The following is a 17,931-nucleotide window of genomic DNA, read 5'->3' as shown; positions in this document are numbered from 1 at the left end:
GGTCAGTATTGGAGTGGAGTGTAAGCAACATGTGTTTGTTTGTACTTGTATACGTTGAGGACCTGTTCGTATTTACGATGATGGTCTGTACGTGTGTGTGTGTGTGTGTGTGTGTACGTGTGTGTGTGTGTGTACGTGTGTGTGTGTGTGTTTGTATGTGTGTGTGTGTGTACGTGTGTGTGTGTGTGTGTGTACGTGTGTGTGTGTGTGTGTGTACGTGTGTGTGTGTGTGTGTACGTGTGTGTGTGTGTGTGTACGTGTGTGTACGTGTGTGTGTGTGTGTGTGTGTACGTGTGTGTGTACGTGTGTGTGTGTGTGTGTGTGTGTGTACGTGTGTGTGTGTGTGTGTGTGTACGTGTGTGTACGTGTGTGTGTGTGTGTGTGTGTGTGCGTGCGTGTGTGTACGTGTGTGTGTGTGTGTGTGTGTACGTGTGTGTGTGTGTGTACGTGTGTGTGTGTGTGTGTGTACGTGTGTGTGTGTGTGTGTGTGTGTGTGTGTGTGCGTGCGTGCGTGTGTGTGTGTGTGTGTGTGTATGTGTGTGTGTACGTGTGTGTGTGTGTGTACGTGTGTGTGTGTGTGTGTGTGTGTGTGTGTATGTGTGTGTGTGTGTGTGTATGTGTGTGTGTGTGTACGTGTGTGTGTGTGTGTGTGTGTACGTGTGTGTGTGTGTGTGTGTTTGTGTGTGTGTATGTGTGTGTGTGTGTACGTGTGTGTGTGTGTGTGTGTGTGTGTACGTGTGTGTGTGTGTGTGTGTGTGTGTGTGTGTGTACGTGTACGTGTGTGTGTGTGTGTGTACGTGTGTGTGTGTGTGTGTGTGTGTGTGTGTGTGTGTATGTGTGTGTGCGTGTGTGTGTGTGTGTGTGTGTGTACGTGTGTGTGTGTGTGTACGTGTGTGTGTGTGTGTGTGTGTACGTGTGTGTGTGTGTGTGTACGTGTGTGTGTGTGTGTGTGTGTGTGTGTACGTGTGTGTGTGTGTGTGTGTGTGTGTGTGTGTGTGTGTGTGTGTGTGTGTGTGTGTGTGTGTGCGTGCGTGCGTGTGTGTGTACGTGTGTGTGTGTGTGTGTGTGTACGTGTGTGTGTGTGTGTACGTGTGTGTGTGTGTGTGTGTGTGTGTACGTGTGTGTGTGTGTGTGTGTGTGTGTGTGTGTGTGTGTGTGTGTGTGTGCGTGCGTGTGTGTACGTGTGTGTGTGTGTGTGTGTGTACGTGTGTGTGTGTGTGTGTGTACGTGTGTGTGTGTGTGTGTACGTGTGTATGTGTGTGTGTGTGTGTGTGTGTGTGTGTGTGTGTGTGTGTGTGTGTCGTGCGTGCGTGCGTGCGTGCGTGCGTGTGTGTGTCTGTCTGACCTTACCTCTGCTGAAGTTGAGGTTACTCTGCACCATCTCAAGGTCTTTCAGTAGAGTCTTCTGTTTATGCTTGGCCTCATCCAGACGAGTCCTGGCATCCCGGAGCTGGGGCTTCAGATCTAACAGGAGAGAGGCAACAATAAGTTATGAAATAAAATAACGTTTTCTTGCTGTTAAAGAAAATCAGCACAAAAAAATAAAACATCAAGCGACAAGCATTTACCACTAGGGTTGTAACCTTAATTCCCAGTTTTTACCAGAAGTCCTAGTTTCCTCCCTGTTTAATCCCTCCTGATTTCAATTTGGGGAAAGTTTCCAGAATGTTCTAACCCTATTCATCTGAGGTGGGAGGAAACAATAGTTGTGCCATTATTACCATGATTACCATGATTACCATGATTACCATGATTACCATGATTACCATGATTACTGTGATTACCGTGATTACCATGATTGCCATGATTACCATGATTACCATGATTACCATGATTACCATGATTACCATGATTACCATTATTGCCATGATTACCATTATAACCATGATTACCATTAGTACCATTATTACCCAGCTCCTGTTGCAGTGTATCAGCTTCCTCCACCAGTTCAGAACTGTGCTTCCTCAGACCGTCAGCTACCTGACCCAGGTCCTGACCCTTCACATTCTGCACAAATCAACAACAACACAACAAACATACTGTATGTTAGCTTCTTACAGGCCCATTATGGCATTGTTTAGGTGCCACACATATGCATTGCATATAGTGTGTAATGCTGTTTCTGTGAGTCTCAGAGTGTCTTTTGTGTGTGTGCTCTGTCATGGTCCTCACAATGTAGGAAATACGTGTATGTGTGTGTGCTCTGTCATGGTCCTCACAATGTAGGAAATATGTGTATGTGTGTGTGTACTCTGTCATGGTCCTCACAATGTAGGAAATACGTGTATGTGTGTGTGCTCTGTCATGGTCCTCACAATGTAGGAAATACGTGTATGTGGGTGTGCTCTGTCATGGTCCTCACAATGTAGGAAATACGTGTATGTGTGTGTGCTCTGTCATGGTCCTCACAATGTAGGAAATATGTGTATGTGTGTGTGCTCTGTCATGGTCCTCACAATGTAGGAAATACGTGTATGTGTGTGTGCTCTGTCATGGTCCTCACAATGTAGGAAATACGTGTATGTGTGTGTGCTCTGTCATGGTCCTCACAATGTAGGAAATACATGTATCAAATCAAATCAAATCAAATCAAATTTTATTGGTCACATGCGCCGAATACAACAGGTGCAGACATTACAGTGAAATGCTTACTTACAGCCCTTAACCAACAGTGCATTTATTTTAAACAAAAAAAGTAAGAATAAAACAACAACAAATGTATGTGTGTGTGCTCTGTCATGGTCCTCACAATGTAGGAAATACGTGTATGTGTGTGTGCTCTGTCATGGTCCTCACAATGTAGGAAATACGTGTATGTGTGTGTGCTCTGTCATGGTCCTCACAATGTAGGAAATACGTGTATGTGTGTGTGTGTTTCCCGTACCTCCAGTGCATCCATGGCAGCTTTGTTGGCTTGGTTGGCAGCAATCTCAGCGTCTCTGACTCCGGCGATGATGTTGGTGTACGCCCGGGACGCGTTCACCGCTCGCTGGATGAAACCATCCTTGTTGGTGTTGGAGATCACACTGCAACCACAGAGGAGAAAACATGAAGTCGACGTCAAATCAATCAATCAACCAACCAACCAACCATCCATCCATCAACCAAAAAAAGCAACCAATCAATCAATCAATCAATCAATCAATCAATCAATCAATCAGTCAATATCCATCCATCAACCCATCAACTCCTCACCTGGAGAGGTTCATGGCCAGCTCACTGAGTAGTTCAGCATGTTTCTCTGCTGCCTCCACCAGCGGTATCTTACTGAGGGAGGGGGCAAACGTCTGCACCTTTTCTGCCAGGGGCATCCTGGCACCATCCAACTGAGCAGCCAAACGCTCATACTCCTAGAGAGAAAGGGGTTTAAAGGAGACAGGAGATTCTAGATTTAAAAAAATCTAATGAATAAAACTCAATATTAGGAAAGTGTTCCTAATGTTTGGTATACTCGGTGTACAGGGGTTCCAGTACTGAGTCTATGTACAGGGGTACCAGTCCTGAGTCTATGTACAGGAGGTACCAGTACTGAGTCTATGTACAGGGGTACCAGTACTGAGTCTATGTACAGGGGTACCAGTACTGAGTCTATGTACAGGGGTACCAGTACTGAGTCTATGTACAGGGGTACCAGTACTGAGTCTATGTACAGGGGTACCAGTACTGAGTCTATGTACAGGGGTACCAGTACTGAGTCTATGTACAGGGGCACCAGTACTGAGTCTATGTACAGGGGCACCAGTACTGAGTCTATGTACAGGGGTACCAGTACTGAGTCTATATACAGGGGTACCAGTACTGAGTCTATGTACAGGGGTACCAGTACTGAGTCTATGTACAGGGGTACCAGTACTGAGTCTATGTACAGGGGTACCAGTACTGAGTCTATGTACAGGGGTACCAGTACTGAGTCTATGTGCAGGGGTACCAGTACTGAGTCTATGTACAGGGTTACGAGGTAATTGAGGTAGATATGTACATATAACTAGGGGTAAAGTGACTAGGCAACAGGATAGATAATAAACCGTAACAGCAGCGTACGTGATGAGTCAAGAGAGTTAGTGTAAAAAGGGGTCAATGCAGATAGTCTGGGTAGCTATTGGTTAACTATTTAACTAACTATTTAACTAACTATTTGGGGATAGAAGCTGTTCAGGGTCCTGTTGGTTCCAGATTTGCTGCATCAGTACCGCTTGCCGTGCGGTAGCAGAGAGAACAGTCTATGTCTTGGGTGGCTGGAGTCTTTTTAGATTTTTTGGTTTTATTGTACAATGGGAATGTTTGAGTTCTAATCAGACTGCTTGAGATCTGCTTGGAGATTTTCAGGGACTGCCTCACTTTGTTTATGAAAAAAAATAAAAAAAAATAATGTATGAACTCACTAACTGTAAGTCGCTCTGGATAAGAGCGTCTGCTAAATGACTAAAATGTAAATGTAATGTAAAATGTTTAGATAGTTTCTGACATTAGGGATTTTCTGTCTTTAACTGTGTTTTAATCACTTTTTCCACGGCCCTAGTGTTTAGACTAATACGGTCTTGATGAGGGTGATATGTGAGGGGACTACTGTATATATATTTTTAAAACTCTGTAAGGGATGAGGCTCACCTCCTTGGAGTCGTGCAGCATAGACAGCATGTCGTTGACGGTCGCTACATCATCCTCTGCCATCTGCAGGAGATCCTCCACCACCTTGTGCTTCCCATTCAACTCATCCACCTTTTGCTGAGGACAGAAACACTATGATGAGTTCAAACAATGCAGGTCAAAAAGAGTTGAATATGTAAAAAAGGATGTCTGTGTCTGATTGTGGATAAACTCTCATACTGCTTTCCTATGTGTGTGTGTGTGTGTGTGTGTGTGTGTGTGTGTGTGTGTGTGTGTTACCTGGCCCTCCTCCATCCTCTTCTCATTAACAGCGTTAGTATCGGAGGCGAGGGCGGTGTTGTTAACCGCCTGGTTCAGAGCGTCCCTCAGGTCCATCAGTTGGTCATGGAACTTCCCCAGACGCTCCCTGACGTCCTTCACCAAGCCCTCGTTCTCCTCCACACGACTCACCAGCTGGTCTTTCACCTTCTCCAGCACTAGGGAGAAAAGAAACACACCTTAAGTATAATGACCAGAAGGTTGTGAATACAACGCAGTACAGTAATGCAACGCAGTACAGTAATACAACGCAGTACAGTAAGACGTGTCAGACGTACACATGGACCACAGCTCCTCCAGGTGTGGCTCAGTGAAATAGTACTTCCTGGTTATGGGCTAGGTTGACGATAACCAAGGATACAAACAGGATTCTAATATCCCACAACTTTTTGCATAAATTATTTCTGAACAAAGGGACCAGCGATGCTAGTTGGCAATGGCGCTAGTCCCACGAAGCTGTTTATTTTTCAAAAAGCTTCCTCATGGAATTATTAGGTTGTCCTAACCTAGGTTAACTTCAACCTAGGATCTGGGTAGGTACAGTCAATATGACCAGCTGCCCATCAGAGGAAGTTTGACTTGAATGGGGACTTCCACTCCAGTAATGTTATTTCTGTAGTTGAACTCACGTTTCTCAGCCTCGGACAGCTCTCTGCTGTCTTCTTCAGACCAACTCTTGAACCTTATCTCTCCATCCCTCCCTCTCTCTCTCCATATCCCTCCCTCTCTCTCTCTCTCCACCGAACCCTGTCTCTCTCTCTCCCTCCCTCCCCATCCCTCCCTCCCTCCCTCCCTCCCTCCCTCCCTCCCTCCCTCCCTCCCTCTCTCTCTCTCTCTCCCTCCCTCCCTCCCTCCCTCCCTCCCTCCCTCCCTCCCTCCCTCCCTCCCTCCCTCCCTCCCTCCCCTTCTCCCTCTCCTTCGCCCTCTCTCTCTCCATCCCCCTCCCTCCCTCTCTCTCTCCATCCCCCTCCCTCCCTCCCTCTCCCTCTCTCTCTCTCCATCCCCCTCCCTCCCTCCCTCCCTCCCTCTCCCTCTCTCTCTCTCATCCCCCTCCCTCCCTCCCTCCCTCCCTCCCTCCCTCCCCTTCTCCCTCTCCTTCGCCCTCTCTCTCTCCATCCCCCTCCCTCCCTCTCTCTCTCCATCCCCCTCCCTCCCTCCCTCCCTCTCTCCATCCCCCTCCCTCCCTCCCTCTCTCTCCCTCCCTCTCCTTCACCCTCTCTCTCTCTCTCTGGCTCCAGGTGCTACTCACATTTCTCAGCCTCGGACAGCTCTCTGTCTGCTATCTTCTTCTGTCTGACACAGCTCTTAAATCTCATCTCTCTCAGCATGACCTCCACCTGCTTCATCTTCTCAGACAGGTCCTCCTCCACCTCCGTCTCATTCAGACCCGTACGGTTATTCTGCAGCATGAAGTCTGGATAGGCAGAGAGAGAGAAAACACTTGTTATATGCACTGTAAAAACCCCAACTAAATGTACTTTATACACTATATATACAGTGCCTTAGGAAAGTATTCAGACCCCTTGACTTTTCCCAAATTTTGTTACGTTGTGGCTGTTTTGTAATTGTTTAAATGAAAGACTCTAGTTTTAAGCCAAACCTCTGTTTCATTGGATGATAGGGAGGAGGGGGTGGATGAGTGATGCTTTCCTCTTGTTTTGGGTTTTAGGCTGAGAATATTAGGCTTTATACCTAACTATATTGTCTGGGTTTTTGGAACAGGAGGCTACATGACGGCATACAGTGCTTTCGGAAAGTATTCAGACCCCTTGACGTTTCCCACATTTTGTTACGTTACAGCCTTATTCTAAAATGGATTACATCGTTTTTTTTAATCTCATCTATCTACACACAATACCCCATAATGACAAAGCACAAACAGGTTTGTAGAAATGTTTGCTAATTTATCAAATATAACAAACAAAATATGACATTTACATAAGTATTCAGACCCTTTACTCAGTACTTTGTTGAAGCACCTTTGGCAGCGATTACAGCCTCAAGTCTTCTTGGGTATGACGCTACAAGCTTGGCACACCTGTATTTGGGGAGTTTGTCCCATTCGTCTCTGCAGATCCTCTCAAGCTCTGTCAGGTTGGATGGGGAGCGTTGCTGCACAGCTATTTTCAGGTCTCTCCAGAGATGTTCGATCGGGTTCAAGTCTGGGCTCTGGCTGGGCCACTCAAGGACATTCAGAGTCTTGTCCCGAAGCCACTCCGTTGTTGTCTTGGCTGTGTGCTTAGGGTCGTTGTCCTGTTGGAAGGTGAACCTTCGCCCCAGTCTGAGGTCCTGAGCGCTCTGGAGAAGGTTTTCATCAAGGATCTCTCTGTACTTTGCTCCGTTCATCTTTGCCTCGATCCTGACAAGTCTCCCAGTCCCTGCCGCTGAAAAACATCCCCACAGCATGATGCTGCCACCACCATGCTTCACCGTAGGGATGGTGCCAGGTTTCCTCCAGACGTGATGCTTGGCATTCAGGCCAAAGAGTTCAATCTTGGTTTCATCAGACCAGAGAATCTTGTTTCTCATGGTCTGAGAGTCTTTAGGTGCCTTTTGGCAAACTTCAAGCGGTCTGTCATGTGTCATTTACTGAGGAGTGGATTCCGTCTGGCCACTCTACCATAAAGGTCTGATTGGTGGAGTGCTGCAGAGATGGTTGTCCTTCTGGAAGGTTCTCTCATCTCCACAGAGGAACTCTAGAGCTCTGTCAGAGTGACCATTGGGTTCTTGGTCACCTCCCTGACCAAGGCCCTTCTCCTCCCACGATTGCTCAGTTTGGCCGGGCGGCCAGCTCTAGGAAGATTATTTGTGGTTCCAAACTTCTTCCATTTAAGAATGATGGAGGCCACTGTGTTCTTGGGGACCTTCAATGCTGCAGACATTTTTTGGTACCCTTCCCCAGATCTGTGCCACGACACAATCCTGTCTCGGAGCTCTACGCACAATTCCTTTGACCTCATGGCTTGGTTTTTGCTATGTCAACTGTGGGACCTTATATAGACAGGTGTTTACACAGAAAGCGGCACAGGTCCTAATCCAGGCACTGTCATCTCCCGTCTGGATTACTGCAACTCGCTGTTGGCTGGGCTCCCTGCCTGTGCCATTAAACCCCTACAACTTATCCAGAACGCTGCAGCCCGTCTGGTGTTCAACCTTCCCAAGTTCTCTCATGTCACCTCGCTCCTCTGCACACTCCACTGGCTTCCAGTTGAGGCTCGCATCTACTACAAGACCATGGTGCTTGCCTACGGAGCTGTGAGGGGAACGGCACCTCCTTACCTTCAGGCTCTGATCAGACCCTACACCCAAACGAGGGCACTACGTTCACCCACTTCTGGCCTGCTAGCTCCCCTACCTCTACGGAAGCACAGTTCCCGCTCAGCCCAGTCAAAGCTATTCGCTGCTCTGGCACCCCAATGGTGGAACAAGCTCCCCCACGACGCCAGGACAGCGGAGTCACTGACCACCTTCCGGAGACACTTGAAACCCTACCTCTTTAAGGAATACCTAGAATAGTATAAAAGTAATCCTTCTACCCCACCCCTCCCCCACAAAAAAAAAAGTGGTTGTCCCACTGGCTATCATAAGTTGAATGCACCAATTTGTAAGTCGCTCTGGATAAGAGCGTCTGCTAAATGACGTAAATGTAAATGTAAATGTGTGTGCTTTTCCAAATCATGTCCAATCAATTGAATTTACCACAGGTGGACTCCAATCAATTTGTAGAAACATCTCAAGGATGATCAATGGAAACAGGATGCACCTGAGCTAAATTTTGAGTCTCATAGCAAAGGGTTTGAATACTTATGTTTTTAATTTTTTATATTTGCAAACATTTCTAAAAAACCTGTTTTCGCTTTGTCATTATGGGGTATTTTGTGTAGATTGCTGAGGAACATGTTTTATTTAATACATTTTAGAATAAGGTTGTAACGTAACAAAATGTGGAAAAAGTTAAGGGGTCTGAATACTTTCCGAAGGCACTGTACAAAAGTATGTGGACACCCATTCCAATTAGTGGATTCGGCTATTTCAGCCACACCCGTTGCTGACAGGTGTATAAAATCGAGCACACAGCCATGCGATCTCCATAGACAAACATTGGCTGTAGAATGGCCTTACTGAAGAGCTCAGTGGCAAGTCAGTTCGTCAATTTTCTGCCCTGCTAGAGCTGCCCCCGGTCAACTGTAAGTGCTGTTATTGTGAAGTGGAAACGTCTAGGAGCAACACCGGCTCAGCAGGGAAGTGGCAGGCCACACAAGCTCACAGAACGGGACCGTCAAATGCTGAAGCGCGTAAAAATCGTCTGTCCTCGGTTGCAACACTCACTACCGAGTTCCAAACTGCCTCTGGAAGCAACATCAGCACAATAACTGTTCGTCGGGAGCTTCATGAAATGGGTTTCCATGGCCGAGCAGCCGCACACAAGGCTAAGATCACCATGTGCAATGCCAAGCGTCAGCTGGAGTGGTGTAACGTTCGCTGACATTGGACTTTGGAGTGATGAATCACACTTCACCATCTGGCAGTCCGACGGACGAATCTGGGTTTGGCGGATGCCAGGAGAACGCTACCTGCCCGAATGCATAGTGCCAACTGTAAAGTTTGGTGGAGGAGGAATAATGGTCTGGGGCTGTTTTTCATGGTTTGGGCTAAGCCCCTTAGTTCCAGTGAACGGAAATCTTAAAGCTGCAGCATACAATGACATTCTAGACGATTCTGTACTTCCAACTTTGTGGCAACAGTTTGGGGAAGGCCCATGACAATGTCCCCGTGCACAAAGCGAGGTCCAAGAAATGGTTTGTCGAGGTCGGTGTGGAAGAACTTGACTGGCCTGCATAGAGCCCTGACCTCAACTCCATCGAACACCTTTGGGATTAATTGAAATGCCGACGGCGAGCCAGGCCTAATCGCCCAACATCAGTGCCCGACCTCACTAATGCTCGTGGCTGAATGGAAGCAAGTCCCCGCAGCAATGCGCCAACATCTAGTGGAAAGCCTTCCCAGAAGAGTGGAGGCTGTTATAATAATAATAATAATAATAATAATAATATGCCATTTAGCAGACGCTTTTATCCAAAGCGACTTACAGTCATGCGTGCATACATTTTTGTGTATGGGTGGTCCCGGGGATCGAACCCACTACCTTGGCGTTACAAGCACCGTGCTCTACCAGCTGAGCTACAGAGGACCAAAGGGGGACCAACTCCATATTAATGCCCATGATTTTGGAATGAGATGTTCGACGAGCAGGTGTCCACATCCTTTTGGTAATGTAGTGTATCTCTAATAGAATGAGAGTTTTATGTTTTATGGATGTACTTTAATCCAACAAAATGAGGGATGAACTCTTAATGAATAATTTTCACTGACAACATCAACTCAGATTTAGTGTCCCCCATAAAGATTTCCCAGAGGCTGCTACCTTCCACCTCTCCTATGATGTTGTTGATGTGTGAGAGCAGGTTCTGGGCTCTCTGATGGGTGTTACTGCTGCTATTCCCCAGACTGTCTGCTTTGTCTGCAGTCGCCACCACCTGGTGGGAGGACAACATTACATCAGTACAGCTGTCCTTCATCCTTACCATCAAACTGCATTAATTACAATAAGCTGACGTTGGAGTAGTGGGGATAAAAATATAGACACATATGTATGTATTTGAACACTTGAAACTGTTATGAATTTAAATAATAAACATTTATGTGAAAAAATACATTTTAAAAAGGAAACTGAGAAGAATAAATGTATAATGAGAGAGAAGTGTGGACAGAGAGGGTCATTGAGCTGAATTACTGATTAAATATTGAGAGAGAAGTGTGGACAGAGAGGGTCATTGAGCTGAATAACTGATTAAATAATGAGAGAGAAGTGTGGACAGAGAGGGTCATTGAGCTGAATAACTGATTAAATAATGAGAGAGAAGTGTGGACAGAGAGGGTCATCACAGATCATCATCACCTTCTCCTCCAGGTCATTGATGTCTGAGTTGATGGTCATGATCTCTCCCTCCAACATGTCCACTCTGTTCCTGCTCTCATCCAGAGTACTGTTGTAGTTCTCTGTGGCATTCTGGGAAACAGAGTCAATCTCAGTCAACAGATTGAATTAGTGTTTTTAGACAAACATATGATGTATGTGCATTTATTGAGTATTTGTGTGTGTGTGTGTGTGTGTGTGTGTGTGTGTGTGTGTGTATGTGTGTGTGTGTGTGTGTGTGTGTGTGTGTGTGTGTGTGTGTGTGTGTGTGTGTGTGTGTGTGTGTGTGTGTGTGTGTGTGTGTGTGCTCACAGCGATATTGTCTATGGCGTTGTGTAGCTGGGCCCAAGCGATAGAGGAAGCGTTCAGGTTGGTCAGCTGGTGAGCAATGGAGCCAAAGCTGTTGTTCATTTTGTCCAGATCCTCCAACAAGACGATCACACAGCTGTCACAAGCTGAAAGGAAACACATTTAGTCACCTACATCATAATATTGGACCAGAACCAGGCTACAGTCTGACACTCTCCTTCTCTCCTTCTACCTCCCTCCTCTCCCTTTCCTCTCGTCTCCTTTCCCATCCTCCCCCCCCGTCCATCTCTCCCCTCCCCCGTCCATCTCTCCCCTCCCTGTGTCCATCTCTCCCCCTCCCCGTCTATCTCTCCCCCTCCCCCTGTCCATCTCTCCCCTCCCCCTGTCCATCTCTCCACTCCCCCTGTCCATCTCTCCCCTCCCCGTCTATCTCTCCCCCTCCCCCCTCCCCCTGTCCATCTCTCCCCTCCCCCTGTCCATCTCTCCCCTCCCCGTCTATCTCTCCCCCTCCCCCTGACCATCTCTCCACTCCCCCTGTCCATCTCTCCCCCTCCCCCCCTCCCCCTGTCCATCTCTCCCCTCCCCCTGTCCATCTCTCCACTCCCCCTGTCCATCTCTCCCCTCCCCGTCTATCTCTCCCTCTCCCCCCCTCCCCCTGTCCATCTCTCCCCCTCCCCCTGTCCATCTCTCCCCCTCCCCGTCTATCTCTCCCCCTCCCCCTGTCCATCTCTCCCCTCCCCCCGTCCATCTCTCCCCTCCCCCTGTCCATCTCTCCCCTCCCCCTGTCCATCTCTCCCCTCCCCCTGTCCATCTCTCCCCTCCCCGTCTATCTCTCCCCCTCCCCCCCTCCCCCTGTCCATCTCTCCCCCTCCCCCTGTCCATCTCTCCACTCCCCCTGTCCATCTCTCCCCCTCCCCCTGTCCATCTCTTCTCTCCCCCTGTCCATCTCTCCCCTCCCCCTGTCCATCTCTCCCCTCCCCCTGTCCATCTCTCCCCCTCCCCGTCTATCTCTCCCCCTCCCCCTGTCCATCTCTCCCCTCCCCGTCTATCTCTCCCCCTCCCCCTGTCCATCTCTCCCCTCCCCCTCCCCATCTCTCCCCCTCCCCGTCTATCTCTCCCCCTCCCCCTGTCTATCTCTCCCCCTCCCCCTGTCCATCTCTCCCCTCCCCCTGTCCATCTCTCCCCCTCCCCATGTCCATCTCTCCCCCTCCCCTGTCCATCTCTCCCCTCCCCCTGTCCATCTCTCCCCCTCCCCCTGTCCATCTCTCCCCCTCCCCATCCATCTCACCCCCTCCCCCTGTCCATCTCTAACCTCCCCATCCATCTCTCCCCCTCCCCATCCATCTCTCCCCCTCCCCCGTCTATCTCTCCCCCTCCCCCTCTATCTCTCCCCCTCCCCGTCTATCTCTCCCCCTCCCCCATCTATCTCTCCCCCTCCCCTGTCCATCTCTCCCCCTCCCCCTGTCCATCTCTCCCCCTCCCCCTGTCCATCTCTCCCCCTCCCCCTGTCCATCTCTCCCCCTCCCCGTCTATCTCTCCCCCTCCCCCATCTATCTCTCCCCCTCCCCCTGTCCATCTCTCCCCCTCCCCATCCATCTCTCCCCCTCCCCCTGTCCATCTCTCCCCGTCTATCTCTCCCCCTCCCCCATCCATCTCTCCCCCTCCCCCTGTCCATCTCTCCCCCTCCCCATCCATCTCTCCCCCTCCCCATCCATCTCTCCCCCTCCCCCTGTCCATCTCTCCCCGTCTATCTCTCTCCCTCCCCCGTCCATCTCTCCCCCTCCCCGTCTATCTCTCCCCTCCCCCTGTCTATCTCTCCCCCTCCCCCCCTCCCCCTGTCCATCTCTCCCCTCCCCCTGTCTATCTCTCCCCCTCCCCCCCTCCCCCTGTCCATCTCTCCCCCTCCCCCGTCCATCTCTCCCCCTCCCCGTCCATCTCTCCCCTCCCCTGTCCATCTCTCCCCTCCCCCTGTCCATCTCTCCCCCTCCCCATCCATCTCTCCGCCTCCCCGTCTATCTCTCCCCCTCCCCCTGACCATCTCTCCCCCTCCCCCTGTCCATCTCTCCCCCTCCCCGTCTATCTCTCCCCCTCCCCGTCCATCTCTCCCCCTCCCCGTCCATCTCTCCCCCTCCCCATCCATCTCTCCCCCTCCCCCTGTCCATCTCTCCCCCTCCCCTGTCCATCTCTCCCCCTCCCCCTGTCCATCTCTCCCCCTCCCCGTCTATCTCTCCCCCTCCCCCATCCATCTCTCCCCCTCCCCCTGTCCATCTCTCCCCCTCCCCATCCATCTCTCCCCCTCCCCATCCATCTCTCCCCCTCCCCCTGTCCATCTCTCCCCCTCCCCCGTCCATCTCTCCCCCTCCCCGTCTATCTCTCCCCCTCCCCATCCATCTCTCCCCCTCCCCCGTCCATCTCTCCCCCTCCCCCGTCCATCTCTCCCCCTCCCCCGTCCATCTCTCCCCCTCCTCGTCTATCTCTCCCCCTCCCCCTGTCCATCTCTCCCCCTCCCCGTCCATCTCTCCCCCTCCCCTGTCCATCTCTCCCCCTCCCCCGTCCATCTCTCCCCCTCCCCCTGTCCATCTCTCCCCCTCCCCCTGACCATCTCTCCCCCTCCCCCTGTCCATCTCTCCCCTCCCCCTGTCCATCTCTCCCCCTCCCCGTCTATCACTCCCCCTCCCCCTGTCCATCTCTCCCCCTCCCCCTGTCCATCTCTCCCCCTCCCCCCCTCCCCCCGTCCATCTCTCCCCCTCCCCCTGTCCATCTCTCCCCCTCCCCGTCTATCTCTCCCCTCCCCCTGTCCATCTCTCCCCATCCATCTCTCCCCCTCGCCCTGTCCATCTCTCCCCCTCCCTGTCTATCTCTCCCCCTCCCCCTGACCATCTCTCCCCCTCCCCCTGTCCATCTCTCCCCTCCCCCCGTCCATCTCTCCCCCTCCCCCTGTCCATCTCTCCCCCTCCCCTGTCCATCTCTCCCCCTCCCCCTGTCCATCTCTCCCCCTCCCCGTCTATCTCTCCCCCTCCCCCTGACCATCTCTCCCCCTCCCCCTGTCCATCTCACCCCCTCCCCGTCTATCTCTCCCCCTCCCCGTCCATCTCTCCCCCTCCCCTGTCCATCTCTCCCCCTCCCCCCGTCTATCTCTCCCCCTCCCCCTGACCATCTCTCCCCCTCCCCCTGTCCATCTCTCCCCCTCCCCTTCTATCTCTCCCCCTCCCCGTCCATCACTCCCCTCCCCCTGTCCATCTCTCCCCCTCCCCGTCTATCTCTCCCTCTCCCCCTGTCCATCTCTCCCCCTCCCCGTCTATCTCTCCCCCTCCCCTGTCCATCTCTCCCCCTCCCCGTCTATCTCTCCCCCTCCCCCTGTCCATCTCTCCCTCTCCCCCTGTCCATCTCTCCCCCTCCCCTGTCCATCTCTCCCCCTCCTCGTCTATCTCTCCCCCTCCCCCTGTCCATCTCTCCCCCTCCCCGTCCATCTCTCCCCCTCCCCTGTCCATCTCTCCCCCTCCCCCGTCCATCTCTCCCCCTCCCCCTGTCCATCTCTCCCCCTCCCCCTGACCATCTCTCCCCCTCCCCCTGTCCATCTCTCCCCTCCCCCTGTCCATCTCTCCCCCTCCCCGTCTATCACTCCCCCTCCCCCTGTCCATCTCTCCCCCTCCCCCTGTCCATCTCTCCCCCTCCCCCCCTCCCCCCGTCCATCTCTCCCCCTCCCCCTGTCCATCTCTCCCCCTCCCCGTCTATCTCTCCCCTCCCCCTGTCCATCTCTCCCCATCCATCTCTCCCCCTCGCCCTGTCCATCTCTCCCCCTCCCTGTCTATCTCTCCCCCTCCCCCTGACCATCTCTCCCCCTCCCCCTGTCCATCTCTCCCCTCCCCCCGTCCATCTCTCCCCCTCCCCCTGTCCATCTCTCCCCCTCCCCTGTCCATCTCTCCCCCTCCCCCTGTCCATCTCTCCCCCTCCCCGTCTATCTCTCCCCCTCCCCCTGACCATCTCTCCCCCTCCCCCTGTCCATCTCACCCCCTCCCCGTCTATCTCTCCCCCTCCCCGTCCATCTCTCCCCCTCCCCTGTCCATCTCTCCCCCTCCCCCCGTCTATCTCTCCCCCTCCCCCTGACCATCTCTCCCCCTCCCCCTGTCCATCTCTCCCCCTCCCCTTCTATCTCTCCCCCTCCCCGTCCATCACTCCCCTCCCCCTGTCCATCTCTCCCCCTCCCCGTCTATCTCTCCCTCTCCCCCTGTCCATCTCTCCCCCTCCCCGTCTATCTCTCCCCCTCCCCTGTCCATCTCTCCCCCTCCCCGTCTATCTCTCCCCCTCCCCCTGTCCATCTCTCCCTCTCCCCCTGTCCATCTCTCCCCCTCCCCTGTCCATCTCTCCCCCTCCCCGTCTATCTCTCCCCCTCCCCCTGACCATCTCTCCCCCTCCCCATCCATCTCTCCCCCTCCCCCTGTCCATCTCTCCCCCTCCCCCTGTCCATCTCTCCCCCTCCCCATCCATCTCTCCCCCTCCCCCTGTCCATCTCTCCCCTTCCCCATCCATCTCTCCCCCTCCCCATCCATCTCTCCCCCTCCCCCTGTCCATCTCTCCCCCTCCCCCGTCCATCTCTCCCCCTCCCCGTCTATCTCTCCCCCTCCCCGTCCATCTCTCCCCCTCCCTGTCCATCTCTCCCCCTCCCCTGTCCATCTCTCCCCCTCCCCGTCTATCTCTCCCCCTCCCCCTGTCCATCTCTCCCTCTCCCCCTGTCCATCTCTCCCCCTCCCCTGTCCATCTCTCCCCCTCCCCGTCCATCTCTCCCCCTCCCCCTGTCCATCTCTCCCCCTCCCCCTGTCCATCCCTCCCCCTCCCCCTGACCATCTCTCCCCTCCCCCTGTCCATCTCTCCCCCTCCCCGTCTATCTCTCCCCCTCCCCCTGTCCATCTCTCCCCCTCCCCCCCTCCCCCCGTCCATCTCTCCCCCTCCCCCTGACCATCTCTCCCCTCCCCCTGTCCATCTCTCCCCCTCCCCGTCTATCTCTCCCCCTCCCCCTGTCCATCTCTCCCCCTCCCCCTGTCCATCTCTCCCCTCCCCCTGTCCATCTCTCCCCCTCCCCGTCTATCTCTCCCCCTCCCCCTGTCCATCTCTCCCCCTCCCCCTGTCCATCTCTCCCCCTCCCCCCCTCCCCTGACCATCTCTCCCCCTCCCCCTGTCCATCTCACCCCCTCCCTGTCTATCTCTCCCCCTCCCCCTGTCCATCTCTCCCCCTCCCCTGTCCATCTCTCCCCCTCCCCTGTCCATCTCTCCCCCTCCCCTGTCCATCTCTCCCCCTCCCCCTGTCCATCTCTCCCCCTCCCCTGTCCATCTCTCCCCCTCCCTGACCATCTCTCCCCCTCCCCCTGTCCATCTCACCCCCTCCCCGTCTATCTCTCCCCCTCCCCGTCCATCTCTCCCCCTCCCCTGTCCATCTCTCCCCCTCCCCCGTCTATCTCTCCCCCTCCCCCTGACCATCTCTCCCCCTCCCCCTGTCCATCTCTCCCCCTCCCCGTCTATCTCTCCCCCTCCCCGTCCATCACTCCCCTCCCCCTGTCCATCTCTCCCCCTCCCCGTCTATCTCTCCCTCTCCCCCTGTCCATCTCTCCCCCTCCCCGTCTATCTCTCCCCCTCCCCTGTCCATCTCTCCCCCTCCCCGTCTATCTCTCCCCCTCCCCCTGTCCATCTCTCCCTCTCCCCCTGTCCATCTCTCCCCCTCCCCCCCTCCCCTGACCATCTCTCCCCCTCCCCCTGTCCATCTCACCCCCTCCCCGTCTATCTCTCCCCCTCCCCTGTCCATCTCTCCCCTCCCCCTGTCTATCTCTCCCCCTCCCCCTGACCATCTCTCCCCGTCTCCATCTCTCCTTCTCAAATAAAATCACAGTAAAGTAAAAATGCCAATACACCTTACAGTAGATATGGATTCAATAACAGACCCAGTACTTACGTTCACAGGTCATATCATGTCCGTGTTGTACAGGAACACTGTATCTATGGGAACAGCTGTCACACTGTTTGCCTGTCAGGCCGTCTCCACAGCGACACTCCCCTGTCCGAGGGTCACAGCGCCCATGCTTACACTCACACTCTGAAGAGAACGGAAGACACACACACACACACACACACACACACACACAGTGTTAAGGCTAGTCCACATCTTGCATATACCCGAACTTCCAACTTGTCTTCTTGTATGGTTCAGTTAGTAGAGCACGGCGCTTGCAACGCCAGGATTGCGGGTTCGATTACCGGGACGCCTGGTTATATACTATGCACAAAACATTAGGAAAATCTTTCCATGACATAGACTGACCAGGTGAATCCAGGTGAAAGTTATGATTCCCTTTGTTTGATGTCACCTGTTAAATCCACTTCACATCAGTGTAGATGAAGGGGAGGAGACAGGTTAAAGAAGGATATTTAAGCCTTGACACAATTGAGACATGGATTGTGTATGTGTGCCGTTCAGAGGGTGAATGGGCAAGACAAAGTGCCTTTGAGCGGGGTATGGTAGTAGGTGCCAGGCGCAACGGTTTGAGTGTGTAAAGAACTGCAGCGGTGCTGGGTTTTTCACGTTCGGCAGTTTCCAACAGTTTCCAGCCAAGTTGACATTACTATGGGAAGCATTGGAGTCAACGAGGGCCAGCATTCCTGTGGAACGCTTTCGACAACTTGTAGAGTCCAGGTCCAGACCAATTGAGGCTGTTCTGAGGGCAAAAGGG

General features: G+C 52.9%; 1 protein-coding gene across 1 annotated transcript in view; it reads right to left on the bottom strand.

Moving 5' to 3' along the window:
• Window positions 1-17,931, bottom strand: part of lama5 (laminin, alpha 5) — a gene marked incomplete at its 5' end in the record, with an annotated part of 129,042 nt that overhangs the window by 50,012 nt on the left and 61,099 nt on the right. Inside the window, 11 exons of the mRNA XM_084186664.1 lie at window positions 1,351-1,464; window positions 1,902-2,007; window positions 2,885-3,026; window positions 3,196-3,350; window positions 4,609-4,725; window positions 4,888-5,084; window positions 6,176-6,340; window positions 10,352-10,463; window positions 10,886-10,996; window positions 11,216-11,358; window positions 17,157-17,297. Of these exons, the coding sequence (XP_084042790.1) occupies window positions 1,351-1,464; window positions 1,902-2,007; window positions 2,885-3,026; window positions 3,196-3,350; window positions 4,609-4,725; window positions 4,888-5,084; window positions 6,176-6,340; window positions 10,352-10,463; window positions 10,886-10,996; window positions 11,216-11,358; window positions 17,157-17,297 (1,503 nt within the window). The remainder of the gene's footprint in view (window positions 1-1,350; window positions 1,465-1,901; window positions 2,008-2,884; window positions 3,027-3,195; window positions 3,351-4,608; window positions 4,726-4,887; window positions 5,085-6,175; window positions 6,341-10,351; window positions 10,464-10,885; window positions 10,997-11,215; window positions 11,359-17,156; window positions 17,298-17,931) is intronic.

Source organism: Coregonus lavaretus (assembly GCF_964263955.1).
Source record: "Coregonus lavaretus genome assembly, chromosome: 22".
Taxonomy (NCBI): Eukaryota; Metazoa; Chordata; class Actinopteri; order Salmoniformes; family Salmonidae; genus Coregonus; species Coregonus lavaretus.
Note: the sequence above shows the minus strand (reverse complement) of the source record. Positions and strands in the feature narration are given on the sequence as shown.